This window comes from Nematostella vectensis, chromosome 1 (genome assembly GCF_932526225.1).
Source record: "Nematostella vectensis chromosome 1, jaNemVect1.1, whole genome shotgun sequence".
Classification (NCBI taxonomy): domain Eukaryota; kingdom Metazoa; phylum Cnidaria; class Anthozoa; order Actiniaria; family Edwardsiidae; genus Nematostella; species Nematostella vectensis.
Window position 1 is genome coordinate 12,022,695 of NC_064034.1, and position 14,886 is coordinate 12,037,580.

Sequence of the window (14,886 nt, forward strand, 5' to 3'; positions counted from 1 at the left end):
CTTTCATGTTTTGAGCGGCTCACTGGATGATGTCGAGAAAAGAGTTTAGCAATATACTTCATTTAGTGGGAATTTAGGAACTCGATTGGAAGATCGTCTTTAATATGAGAATCTCATGACATCCACGAAGTACAAGCTTTGTTGAATGACTATTTCGAATGACAGAACATTGGAATCCCGGGATGCCGCATACATTTAAAAATAGGTGTAAATTTGTAAAAATGTACTTTTCCATGACAAGGCCAAGCTTTTTGTCTAATCGATTTTTTGTGTTCCTCACATTTACTAATAAATAAACATTTTTTTCGCAGTCAATTCCACAATCTTTGAATGCTCGGGAGCGCAAAATGTAACTGAACGACAGAATGATGATGTGATAATTTGGTGCGAAGTGGAAGGGAAGCCTAAGCCAGAAGTGAGTTGGCACGTCAGGGGTAGGGGACAGCAAGTAGAGCCGAATGCACGGATCACGATAGAGCAACCAGCAAACACCTCCAGACAAAAGGTGCGCTTGGTTATCAAACAAGTGGAAAGGGGAGATACTGGCATGTACTATATCAAGATTGGAGCAAGATCGTACGAACCTCGTTTGCTTAATGTTCAGTGTAAGTCATACAAGTATTTCAGTCTCATACCTACGTTGTTAAACTTTCCGCTTTCAACACTTCAGCTTTTAGTTTCCTAGGGTTCAAGCACTCTTTCACGAATTTTTCTTGGGCCACTATTAGAGAGGAGAAACGGAAAAATGGAAAAAAGCAGAAGATTCTGCAACATGAAATCCTTAGATGACACTTTATGCACATATTTATCCATCACACAAAAATATGAGTATTTCTACTCTTTCAAGTTCCGATCCCTTTCTCTGTTATTACAGGTATCAATTTTGAAAATGATTCAAAATCCAAGTGTATTAGGCGATAATTAAGGTCGATAATTAAAATAATCACGATAGAATAATCACGACATTCTCACGCTTCGAACATTTCAATTAATAAGCTACGTATTATGTGCCATTGTTTTAACCATCTAAATTGACCTCTTTGTCCTAGACCCTGCTGAAAACATAAACCTAAAAGTATCCGATGATGGAAAGGTAGATGTTGGGAAGCAGATAAGTTTAGTGTGCGAGGCAGACGGCAATCCTATTCCGACATTCTCCTGGCTGAAAGACGACGAAAACTTCCGCATTGACATCGTTGCTACTAAAAGCGATGATAAGAGAAATATGACATTGCGAGAGGTTCAACGATTTTATGGCGGGAATTACACATGCGTTGCAAGGAACGGGATTGGACAAGAGCAAAAGAAGACAGTCACTGTGGCAGTTGAGGGTAAGATAACATTTACAGTTCGGCTCTGGTTTGGCTAAGATAACATTAGCAGTCAAGGGTTAGATAACATTACCAGTCAGTGGTAAGGTAACATTACCAGTCAAGGGTAAGATAACATTACCAGTCAAGGGTAAGATAGTATTACCAGTCAAGGGTAAGATAACATTACCAGTCAAGGGTAAGTTAACATTATCATTCAAGGGTAAGATAATATTACCAGTCAAGGGTAAGATAGCATTACCAGTCAAGGGTAAGATAACATTACCAGTCAAGGGTAAGATAACATTACCAGTCAAGGTTATAATAACATTACCAGTCAAGGGTAAGATAACATTATCATTCAAGGGTAAGATAACATTACCAGTCAAGGGTAAGATAGTATTACCAGTCAAGGGTAAGATAATATTACCAGTCAAGGTTAAGATAACATTACCAGTCAAGGATAAGATAACATTACCAGTCAAGGGTTAGATAACATTACCAGTCAAGGGTAAGATAACATTACCAGTCAAGGGTAAAATAACATTACCAGTCAAGGTTAAGATAACATCACCAGTCAAGGGTAAAATAACATTATCATTCAAGGGTAAGATAACATTACCAGTCAAGGGTAAAATAGTATTACCAGTCAAGGGTAAGATAACATTACCAGTCAAGGGTAAGATAACATTACCAGTCAAGGGTAAGATAACATTACCAGTCAAGGGTTAGATAACATTACCAGTCAAGGGTAAGATAACATTACCAGTCAAAGGTAAGATAACATTACCAGTCAAGGGTAAGATAACATTACCAGTCAAGGGTAAGATAACATTATCATTCAAGGGTAAGATAACATTACCAGTCAAGGGTAAGATAGTATTACCAGTCAAGGTTAAGATAATATTACCAGTCAAGGGTAAGATATCATTACCAGTCAAGGGTAAGATAACATTACCAGTCAAGGGTAAGATAACATTATCATTCAAGGGTAAGATAACATTACCAGTCAAGGGTAAGATAACATTATCATTCAAGGGTAAGATAACATTACCAGTCAAGGGTAAGATAGTATTACCAGTCAAGGGTAAGATAGTATTACCAGTCAAGGTTAAGATAACATTACCAGTCAAGGGTAAGATAACATTATCATCCAAGGGTAAGATAACATTACCAGTCAAGGGTAAGATAGTATTACCAGTCAAGGGTAAGATAATATTACCAGTCAAGGGTAAGATAACATTACCAGTCAAGGGTAAGATAACATTACCAGTCAAGGGTAAGATAACATTACCAGTCAAGGGTAAGATAACATTACCAGTCAAGGGTAAGATAACATTACCAGTCAAGGGTAAGATAACATTATCATTCAAGGGTAAGATAACATTACCAGTCAAGGGTAAGATAGTATTACCAGTCAAGGGTAAGATAATATTACCAGTCAAGGTTAAGATAGCATTACCAGTCAAGGGTAAGATAACATTATTATTCAAGGGTAAGATAACATTACCAATCAAGGGTAAGATAGTATTACCAGTCAAGGGTAAGATAGTATTACCAGTCAAGGTTAAGATAACATTACCAGTCAAGGGTAAGATAACATTACCAATCAAGGGTAAGATAACATTACCAGTCAAGGGTAAGATAACATTACCAGTCAAGGGTAAGATAACATTATCATTCAAGGGTAAGATAACATTACCAGTCAAGGGTAAGATAGTATTACCAGTCAAGGGTAAGATAATATTACCAGTCAAGGTTAAGATAGCATTACCAGTCAAGGGTAAGATAACATTATCATTCAAGGGTAAGATAACATTACCAATCAAGGGTAAGATAGTATTACCAGTCAAGGTTAAGATAACATTACCAGTCAAGGGTAAGATAACATTACCAGTCAAGGGTAAGATATCATTACCAGTCAAGGGTAAGATAACATTACCAGCCAAGGGTAAGATAATATTACCAGTCAAGGGTAAGATAGTATTACCAGTCAAGGGTAAGATAATATTACCAGTCAAGGGTAAGATATCATTACCAGTCAAGGGTAAGATATCATTACCAGTCAAGGGTAAGATAACATTATCATTCAAGGGTAAGATAACATTATCATTCAAGGGTAAGATAACATTATCATTCAAGGGTAAGATAACATTACCAGTCAAGGTTAAGTTAACATTACCAGTCAAGGGTAAGATAGTATTACCAGTCAAGGGTAAGTTAACATTATCATTCAAGGGTAAGATAATATTACCAGTCAAGGGTAAGATAGCATTACCAGTCAAGGGTAAGATAACATTACCAGTCAAGGGTAAGATAGCATTACCAGTCAAGGGTAAGATAATATTACCAGTCAAGGGTAAGATATCATTACCAGTCAAGGGTAAGATATCATTACCAGTCAAGGGTAAGATAACATTACCAGTCAAGGGTAAGATAACATTATCATTCAAGGGTAAGATAACATTATCATTCAAGGATAAGATATCATTACCAGTCAAGGGTAAGATAGTATTACCAGTCAAGGGTAAGATAATATTACCAGTCAAGGTTAAGATAGCATTACCAGTCAAGGGTAAGATAACATTATTATTCAAGGGTAAGATAACATTACCAATCAAGGGTAAGATAGTATTACCAGTCAAGGGTAAGATAGTATTACCAGTCAAGGTTAAGATAACATTACCAGTCAAGGGTAAGATAACATTACCAATCAAGGGTAAGATAACATTACCAGTCAAGGGTAAGATAACATTACCAGTCAAGGGTAAGATAACATTATCATTCAAGGGTAAGATAACATTATCATTCAAGGGTAAGATAACATTACCAGTCAAGGGTAAGATAGTATTACCAGTCAAGGTTAAGATAACATTACCAGTCAAGGGTAAGATAACATTATCATTCAAGGGTAAGATAACATTATCATTCAAGGGTAAGATAACAATATCATTCAAGGGTAAGATAACATTACCAGTCAAGGGTAAGATAGTATTACCAGTCAAGGTTAAGATAATATTACCAGTCAAGGGTAAGATATCATTACCAGTCAAGGGTAAGATAACATTACCAGTCAAGGGTAAGATAATATTACCGGTCAAGGGTAAGATATCATTACCAGTCAAGGGTAAGATAACATTATCATTCAAGGGTAAGATAACATTACCAGTCAAGGGTAAGATAGTATTACCAGTCAAGGTTAAGATAACATTACCAGTCAAGGGTAAGATAACATTATCATTCAAGGGTAAGATAACATTACCAGTCAAGGGTAAGATAATATTACCAGTCAAGGGTAAGATATCATTACCCCTGCACTCCCTGGGAACGGGCCCGGATTTCAAGGATTTATGTTATATTTACTAAATAGATCGGTTTTATTTGATAAATTAATCCAAATCACGGTCTTTCCGTTCGTCCATCTTTCTATTTGCCAGGGCCAGGAATTATACTGTGTATGTTTTATTTCCATCTTGTAGACCCTGAGGGACCGTCAGTTGCGAAACAACAGAAGGAATCGAGCCATAACTATATAACTATACCCGTCTTCGACTACGAGTATGCCGGGAACGGGAAGAAGATCTGGTACGTGTGCCAGTAAAACAGTGCACACCAAAAATATGCATGGAATACTTATTGTCCCACTGATCGTGGTTTTACTGGTCGTGCCGTAAGTTGCGCGCGCAATTCAAAATAATTGTTTGACATTGTCTTTGTGAAATTTCAACCGGTCTTCAAGCTTCGTGAATAGGCTATATAGACACTAAGGGGAATTTTTTTAGTAAGAGGATGCTCCTCGTATCTTAAGGGTTTAAATTCAAGGAGTTGACCCTTTTCGTATAGGGAAACAGTTACACAAGTGCTTTAACTTTTGAAGGTCTCTGGGTGCTAGGGGGGGGGGGGGGGGGTGGAGCTGAACTTGCTTAGAGGTCAACGCATGGGTATGTTTGCTTAACACACAGCATTATTATTTTTTTACAATATTTTATTGTACTTTGCCATTTTCGGTTACATCAAATGTACTGATGTATTTTTTACTGTTTCCAAAAATTCCAGTTTTTTCATCATTATCAAAGTGGCCGGGCCCTCACGTTCTTATCCTCGCGAAGAAGAGGTTGGAAAAGATCCTTACCTAATCACTGGCGTGTATAAGCGGGTATCGGGAAAAAAAGAGTTCAAAGTTGGAAACGAGCAATACGAAACATTCGACACTGCAGAATGCTCGAGAGGGAGAAGGCGTCGTAGTCTTCCTAAGGGTAATTAACACGATGTTTCAGAGCTTGCTAAACGATTCTTTTCTAGTTTATAGTGGCAGGTAAAATTCGCAATAATCAGTAAGAGCATTTATCAGCATAGTCACCTGCAAGTATTCCCCTACCAACACACACACACCAGTAGCGGATCTTGGGGGTAGTGTTTACCCCCCCCCCTCCTCTTTTTGGGCTATCAAAAAAGCCATATGTAAAAAAAATTTCTTCTCCCCCCATTGTCACTGAGCCAACCCCCCCGTTTTGCGGAAATCTAGATCCGCCCCTTCACACATCACCCTGGGGGGTCCTTGACGGAGAGTAATGCGAACTGTCCTTGTCCCGTAAAAATATGTGGTCGGTTGGGTCTGGCCTTCCTCTCTTCTTCATGTAATGAAGTCAAGGGTGCTGCCAGTATTGTGTAAAGAAAAGGCACAGACGACTTTTTGTCCGCTCACTATATCAATTTCCCCCTAGCTCTAAAGTTAATTGACTCATCTCCTGATGAGTATATATATATATATATATATATATATATATATACTCAATAGAGTCAATTAACTTTAGAGCTAGTGATATAGTGAGCGGACAAAAAGTCGCCTGTGCCTTTTCTTTACACAATACTGGCAGCACCCTTGACTTCATTACATGAAGAAGAGAGGAAGGGAATATATATTAATAATTTTCCTTGGCTCCCTAGCTAATCGGTGATGGTGGGGTTCAGGAAAAGGGCCTTTTTTCATCATTATCTCCCTCATTTTTTCAGTCGTAAAGGCAGACAATAAGCCCCTTGACGCGAACACGAAGTACTCGTTCCTACAGCAAGCGTACGATGACAATGGCAACTTACTGGAAAGTTACGTGTGGATCACGCGCGAGACCGATCATAACGTGGGGCTCATCGTTGGAGTATTGATTGCTGTTATCGCGATCCTTTTAATTTTGGGGGTAAGCCAATTTATTTGTTGGCCTAGCAAAATACAAAGTGCGAGAAAGAATCCATTTATTGTTTGTTCCTGGGAAGCAATTGCGACATATCAACGTTATTCAAGGAAAGTATATACATTTGTGTTAAATAGCTGAAGCCGCTGTTAGCAATGAAATGTCCCCATGTGTTGATCAACACTCAAATGACTTAATCATAATTTAATGATTTTGCATTATTGTCACTATAGCAAAACCCTACGGTCTCCTTGGGTTTGAGACTTACTTTAAAAATGATGCGACGGTTTAAAGCCGCATTGTCACCAATTTACTTCCGGTCGATTATGTAACAATCTCCGATGATTTTTAACGGAAAACGCGAAAAATATTTCAAAATATTGAAAGCAGTGTGTTTATTGAAAGTTTCTTTGAGGATGTGATTGATAATTTAAAGCGGATGACCTGTTTAATATCTCGGATTTTAATAATTTTTTTTGTCTTTTAACGGTTGAGGTTTCCGTCGGACGTCCGGAAGTAAACTGGTGACAATGCGGCTTGAACATGGAACCACAGTCGCTAACCGTGCGATTTCGACTTTCATTACAATTGTTTCATTCTCCTGTAATTCTGTCATTCTCCTCTTATTCCTCACCATGCAATATAGACCGTATGTGCATTTCTTTTATTCTACTGTCATGTCTTCTCTCCCATAGGCAGTGGTTTTCTTTCTTTGGAGACGCCAAAAAAATAAGGAAGATAATCCTGCAGACGCTGATATGCAACTACAACACCGTTCCCGAAGCAGGATCGGCACCATTGTCGGTCGTCTGTCTCATAAGAGTGGCCGGGAGCTGTCCGCATATGGTACGTAGTTAGTAGATCCAGCCTGTCCGCATAAAGTGCGTAGTTAGTAGGTCCAGCCTGTTCATATATGGTAAGTAGTGAGTAAGTCCAGTCGTGACGTAAAGGCATATCTGCGCGGAATTATTAGAGTCGGCCGCTTGGGCGGAGTCACTTTGAGATGAGAGGAAAAAAGCAGTTGGGTCGTGTGCTGCTGATATACCACTTAAGGTCACAGACAACACCCAGCCTTTTTGCTAATAGATCGAGGCTGTAACTTGTCCAACACCTTTTACATTTTGCCACTTAAACCCTTTCAAAGTATATATATCATTTTGAAAAACCTGGTTATACCAAATCATCGAGATGTTTTTGTCCAGTTACGATATGTGTTTTTTCTCGAGCGATGACAATTTTTTTTTCTGAAGGTAACAAAAACATACAGGCGATATGACAATTTAGCTATAATAAAATAGCGGCTTGTTTATTCCTCTAGATAACTACATACCAGGCCAGGTGATACCTGTGGACGAGTTTGAAGAGCACGTGCGCCGTCTCCATGCAAACGGAGAACTGCTGTTCTCCCAGGAGTATGGGGCCTTCAGGTCACCTGACACCGTGACGTCACATCACTCGCTCAACCAAGCTAACAGGTTCAAGAATCGGTATAACAACATCACAGGTAAGTGAAACAGTGTTTGAAACGTTCAAATCTTTTTAAAGCGGAGGTGTCTTCAAGTCGTCACACTTTATTCAGAAGTCACTAAACAAAGTTCTTAAAAGGCCAGCCTTTATTTGAACGGCCACTTGGCTAAGTCAAATTATTTATCTCCCTTATAAAAGTTTGTTGTAAAGATCTTGTTTTCTTTTGTCGCCAGCATTCGACCACTGCCGAGTATTGCTGCAGCCGATTGAAGGTGACCCCACGAGCGATTACATCAATGCTAATTACCTGGACGGGTACAGGAAGCAAAGAGAGTACATCGCTGCACAGGGACCACTACCTGAGACCTGCCATGACTTCTGGCGCATGGTGTGGGAACAGAACTCAAGGGTCATCGTTATGGTGAGATAAGGGACCTTAAGCAACGACGACGGCAACGTGGACGACGACGGCAGAAAACAATGGGATTTGATTCAGAATTCAGTAGTAGCACGTGAAAATGCGTTCTGTCTGATACATTTCAGCCGTTTTCCATAAAACCACGAATTGAAAACTCCAACTTTCACGGTCCTTAGTTTATTTTATCTGTCTCTCTTTCTTGCTTATTCTATTGCAATTAAATTATAATTGATCGCCAAGCGCCAACGCATCTTTTTCGATCTCGTTGTCCTAGCCGTTGCCGTCGTTCTTGCTTAAGGTCCCTATAAACAGTTCGGGAACGCGGAGGGGTAGGGCATTGCGAGAGAAGGGTTTAAGGGGGCAGTGTCATGGTAAGAGCTTTGAAATAGCTCTCCGGCCCGGACACGATGGATTTCGGTCAAATTCTAATATTGACTTATGAGCCTTTGGTACATGTGGAAGACCATAAACTGTCAATAAACATAGTTTTCAATAAAATATTGCATATTATTTTAGCAAGGGATTGACATATTAAGGTTCAGCTGTTTGTAGACAATTAAAAACCTACAATAAACACTGACTCCAAACATGCGCAGAACCATGACGCTGCCCCCTTTAGGGCCACAGAGGGAGAGGGCATGGCGAGGCGAGGACCGCGAAGGGAAGGAGTAAAACGTGAAAAAGGTTTAGGGACCAAACAACCTGCCTTTTTGATATTTTTTTTATTATCTCGCAATTTTTGTAGAACAGCCACTACCTAGATGTGGCTGACGAGAAATAACTTCTGGTCAAAGAAAGAAAGTGTAGACGCTATTTAGCCAATAATAGCAATAACAACATCAATAGCGATATAATAGCAATAACAAATAAATTCTAAACAACTTTGATGAAAAACCGAAAAACAAAATAATTGCAAGACAAATTGAGAGCGCGTTTACGCGTGTTCCCGTCATGGATTCATCTCCTATTCACGCAAGGTGACAAACCAAGTGCAGTCGCATCTAATGCCACAAAATAACTCTCTAAGAAGTAATGATCAAAGAGCACGATAAAACTTGCAAGTGCTTTTACGAATTTATCTCACACGTCTTACTCAATCATTATTGATGACTTATTTTCTATTTACGCCAGGTGACCAACTGCGAAGAGCGCGGTCGCATCAAATGCCACCAGTACTGGCCCTCGTCAGGCTCTCAGAATTACGGTGTGATCCACGTGAACATGATGAGCACAGTAGAGCTGAGTGACTACACCATTCGCTCATTTGGAGTCAAGCGTTCAGGCTCACCGGAAGAGAGGATGGTGTTACAGTACCATTACACCGCGTGGCCGGACCACGGCGTGCCGAGTAGTGTCACTTCTGTACTGAACTTCGTACGCAAGTCGAGTGCGGTGAATCTAACCGAGGATTATGGACCAATGGTAGGTTTGACCCTCACAAGTATAAATAGTCTTTTTCTCAGTTTCCTGTGTCATCTTGAAAAGCAATGGAGGCCTCGTTTAAAAGCGAGAGGAACGTGTTGACCAATTATTGCTAGAGACAAAAGCTAATGGTTTTACACCTATTTTAAAAAGTCAGTATAAATTGCGAACGGCAAATAGCAGTTCTAAGCCCGAAAGGTGCTGATGGGTACTAAGTAATCGTAAAATTAAAGGTGTTAAATAAAGTTCAGCAATGTCAGAGCCATGCATTGATAATCATTAATATGGATAATTGATTGATCCATCCGTATTTTTAGCATTTAGTAGAAATTTAATGAGACCCATGATTGCTTTCGGTGGTAGAACAGCCATTTGCCAATCGCTATTTGATGTTTCGCGCCGACAACGTTATTTGAAATAGGTGTATCTAGCGATGCGCGCTAAACGCTCTCCTTACCTTTAAACGGGGGCCTTGTTACTCAGACAATAAGAAAAGGTGAGTATTCCGTGTTTTTTTTGCAATGAGTATTCAATGGAATTAGGAATAGGGCGAACAACAATTCTGACTTGGTTTCTTTTTTCACTTTGTAAGCGTATCGATATCACTCATACGACACTAGCACACTTTGATATACATGTTATCTATGTAAATTTTTGTATCGCCATAGAAACTTTACATATTTATTACATTCCAATTTTTTTGCAGGTTGTGCACTGCAGTGCTGGTGTAGGAAGAACCGGTAAGTTTGTTTTCTGTCACCTTCTTTGATACACCTTAAAATGCTGTTTGCAATTACAAGCAAAGTCTAACTTCTTGAGTTTCAGTTTTTCTCGAGTTTCGTGCACGTGTATTGCGCGCGTGCTTGTTCTCTTCTCGCGTGTATTTTACTCTTTATTACTCCCCGCAGGCACGTACGTCGTCATTGACGCGCAGCTGAAGCGCATCCAGGCGGAAGCCACGGTAGACGTGTACAACTACGTCATGATGTTGCGAGGTCAGCGTAACCTCATGGTACAAGTAGAAGACCAGTATGTACTCATCCATGACGTCCTGCTCGAGGCTATCGCTTGTGGCGACACCGAAATACAGGCGCGAGATTTACGCCAGAGAATCAAAGAGCTCATGAGGCCTAGCACCGACACAGGTAAAGACGCGTAGTGTAGGCATGGTGGTGGGTACTTATCCTGAATGATTACTTAAGATACTAAAAATTTCAGATTCTTGAGAGTTCTGTTGTATACGAATCACACTCGTCCGTCCGACCTTTCGGGCTTTGTCCTTTACGCATCTTTACGCTGCTCTGGTTGGCTCCTCTATCATCATGTCGTCACAATTCCACAAGGCCCTTCCTACATTCGTCATGCGAAATTCGTAGTTCTGCCTGTCTTAGCTAGAAGTGTTAGCCTCAAATGCCACTCTTGTTTGTTTTAGTGAATTTCAACAACAATGTTTCCCAATGTCATACTTTCTCATTGTCATTTCGTCACGCTATGCCACAAAACACGCGAAATGATAGCAAAACTCTTCCCGTTATAAATTACGCAAACCCTTTATCAATATTTTGAGAGAAAAAATCGCTCCTTCAATCACTCACTCTTCGATCCCTTGTTATTATCCATATTTTTCAACTCTAGGGCAAACAGAAATGGACGCAGAATTCCAACGGTTATCCAGAAACAAAGCACCTCCATCCAAATTCCAATCAGCAAACCTGCCCGTCAACAAACACAAAAACCGCTACGCAAATGTCCTTCCGTATGATGACACGCGGGTACGGCTGACTATGCAGGCTGTGACCGAGGGCTCGGATTACATCAACGCCAACTACATCGACGGTTACATGTCCAAGAAAGCGTTCATCGCCACACAAGCGCCCATCCCTGATACCATACCGGACTTCTGGCGCATGATCTGGGAACAAGACTGCTGTACCATAGTAATGCTGTCTCAAGAGATGGAGAGTGGCAAGGTAGGGGTAAAGGGGTAACGTGACCATCACGGCCTAGGGTGTCACGTGTCTACCATGATGCAAGCCGTGAACTTGCTCGCCATCGGCTCGCGTATCTCATATACTTTTTGATATTGTCTCGCACGTAAACACTTTTGTGACGAGTTCGCGGTTTTTCTTTCTCATTAGAGTAATGATGATACTACTTTCTTTTCATGTTAATAATTTCTATACCCCCGAGACAGCGAAGACAATGCACACATGGGAAGAGCATCACGCGGGGGATGGAGACATTGATTCTGCTAGAAGTGGAATCGTTTCTTTATAAAGTAAAACGAGGATTAGCTAGTTTTTTTTACATTAAAACGTTTTTTTTTTTACCGAACGCCAATGTCCACTACGAGCAGGATCGTATGTATGTAATCACAGGTTATTGTTTTGGTGCTGACTGGCGGACTCGACCATTTAAAGCAGGCCAATCACGCCGCCATTTCATGCTCCCGCTCAAAGCCGAGCCATATGAAGCATCCATCTCCATCAACTTACTCTAGCAAGTAACCATGATATTCTCAAACCAATATCCTAAATATCGTATCAGACTTTATAAGTAGATATAAAATATGTAAAATAATAATGGACTGGTTGATCGACATTCTTTAAGTGAGTGTTTTGGTTGCGCATCCTACGTAACCTGTTGACGGATATACCTATGATCGTTAGGTAAAAGTGCACCGTTACTGGCCCGGCAAGCAGCCCACGTCCATCGGTAACCTCGTGGTGGAGATGCTTCACGACAAGCAGTTCGACGATTACATCATGCGTGAGTTCAAGGTCACAAATACCAAGGTGAGGGCAACTTGATTCACAAGTTCCTCTATCAGCCATAGTAGCTCCGTCCCTCAATAGCTCGCTATCGACAAAATCATGAAGATTATAGTGCGACGCGCGCTACCGTGGCCACCAATAGAAAGTGTTATAGTGCTCGTTTGAAATGACGTTTGAAATCGACGCATGCAGCCAATGTTTGCAGCGCGTGCAGATAAGCCAAAATTGAAAACTTTAGCTTCAGAACCCAATAACAATATATTCGTTATTTTAAGTGTCCTCTTGTGAGGATGAAAAATGCATTTGCTAGAAAAAGTTGAAAACGAAATTTTCCGAACTTGGATCAAGGTTTTTCGTCGTATTCGCTTCAAGGATTGCTGCAATGATTGTGTGAATGACAAATCCCGATTTACTATTGCTATATCTTGTGTAACCAAAAGAACGCGTGCGCCAGTACTTTCACCCCTGACAAGACTTGTTCTCATCGTCTTCTTGTCTTGTGTGACCAGGAGAGCGCGTCCCGTGTTGTGCGCCAGTACCAGTTCACTGCCTGGCCGGATATCGGCTCCCCGGATAGCGGCGGTGGACTCATCGATCTGATCGGCCAGGTTCAGAGATGGCAGCAGAAATGTGGAGTTCAGCTCACCGCGGTTCACTGCAGGTCAGCTATTGCAACGTGCGCCTTTTTTTGCGATATTTTGTTGCCAACGACTGTATAATCGATTTTCGATTGATGTTGATAACCTCTGATCTGAAGCTGGTTCAGGGGATGCTGAAGGGATTGGAAGAACTATAAGTCATATCAATAGGTGTATGTAAAGATCAATCGACCTTCTGTTTCCTAAAGAAGGTAGACGAATTTAAAGACAAGCCTCCCCAACAACCATTCTAGGCCGAAGGTAGACCTGAACTAATTCGGAAAGCGCTTTAAGGCGCACATTCTGACATTTTGTTCTGTTCGCAGTGCGGGTGTCGGCCGCACGGGCGTATTCTGTGCTGTCAGCATTCTAATAGAGCGCCTCAAAGCGGAGGCGATGGTGGATGTCTTCCAGACCGTCAAACAGCTCCGAGAGCAGCGACCCGCCATGGTCCAAACCAAGGTACGCCTGTGGCACACGCGGGCCTGGGACTTACGGCTGAGCGTAAACATTTTCTTTTCTAATTTCGATCAGGCGGGGGGAGGGGGGGGGGGGGGGGGGGGGCTAACATAACTGTAAGATTTTAATGAACTGTTTTCTTTGTATTTGTACAGGAGCAGTACGAGTTTTGCTATCAGACACTCGGCGAGTACTTGCACTCTTTTGACCCTTATAATAACTTCGACTGAAGAGCTGAAGAATCCTTTTCAAGCCGGCAAGAATGTATAGATAGACCCTCCGTACACAAAAAGATAGATTTCATGATTAGGCTTGCGTGCTTGCAACCTCAGAAAGGAAGCAGGAGCACGAAAATATAACATTTTCTCGCAGTTTTTCAAGTCTTTTTTGGCCATAGTTACATTGATAGTCGCTTGCACAGTACTTAAAGTACAGCTCTAGAGGAGTTACCTAGACATCAATGGACTCCAAGTCTGTATAGAATGGTTTTCATAAACCCGCGGAATGCACTTAGGGTGGTTTTCAAAATCCCGTGCAACAAAATGTAGTTGTTAAAATGTAACAGTCAAGCCAGAACAAAAGAGAACAAAGACATTACAATTTATTATTACTAAATAAACTAGATAGTATTTCACGGGTTTTTAAAATCCACTCTATTTATCACTAATACACTCAAATCGCTTTGTTCTTCCTTGTTCTGGTTCCGACTATTTCACATTGTTTCACGGTTTCCCCTGGTTTATATGAAAACCACAGTAATAATTTGCTGCAAAAAATATTTTATATGTAAGTTTCGAGTGATTTTTGTAATCGACGTAGATATATATTTTTGATAATCCATTATTCATTACTACATTCATATGTAACCCATTGCGCAGATCTGTCATTTATTACTGCACTAGCTAAATAATTGTGTTTATGCGCATGCGTCACTGTATTTAACTTCGCTCCCAGGGGCTTCTGGACACCTTTGGGTTCTTGCCGTCAATGTTGTCAAAACTCAGAAGAGCCTGGGACCGAGGGACTTTTACAACCAAATGATTGTATATTTCAAGACAAAATATACATTTTTCAGGACTCAATACATATCCAATAGAAATTCTGAACTTTAGGAAAATATAAGAATGTCAGCGTAGCGAGTATTTATAAAACGATAAGAGCACTAATTAAATTAAAATGAAAATAAAAGTAAAAACAATAATAATGAAA

At 40.4% G+C, this 14,886-nt stretch overlaps 1 protein-coding gene across 3 annotated transcripts in view; it reads left to right on the top strand.

Annotated features, from left to right (window-relative positions):
• The window catches only part of LOC5517380 (hemicentin-2), a 49,870-nt gene extending 34,984 nt beyond the window's left edge, over positions 1-14,886 (top strand). For all 3 annotated transcript variants that reach the window (XM_048731522.1, XM_048731530.1, XM_048731534.1), the window contains 16 exons: positions 312-605; positions 1,050-1,331; positions 4,790-4,895; positions 5,367-5,566; positions 6,324-6,505; positions 7,195-7,345; positions 7,818-8,003; positions 8,200-8,387; positions 9,516-9,806; positions 10,513-10,546; positions 10,715-10,951; positions 11,442-11,776; positions 12,476-12,601; positions 13,090-13,241; positions 13,545-13,680; positions 13,833-14,886. In XM_048731522.1, the coding sequence (XP_048587479.1) occupies positions 312-605; positions 1,050-1,331; positions 4,790-4,895; positions 5,367-5,566; positions 6,324-6,505; positions 7,195-7,345; positions 7,818-8,003; positions 8,200-8,387; positions 9,516-9,806; positions 10,513-10,546; positions 10,715-10,951; positions 11,442-11,776; positions 12,476-12,601; positions 13,090-13,241; positions 13,545-13,680; positions 13,833-13,907 (2,975 nt within the window). In that variant the 3' untranslated portion in view covers positions 13,908-14,886. The remainder of the gene's footprint in view (positions 1-311; positions 606-1,049; positions 1,332-4,789; positions 4,896-5,366; positions 5,567-6,323; positions 6,506-7,194; positions 7,346-7,817; positions 8,004-8,199; positions 8,388-9,515; positions 9,807-10,512; positions 10,547-10,714; positions 10,952-11,441; positions 11,777-12,475; positions 12,602-13,089; positions 13,242-13,544; positions 13,681-13,832) is intronic.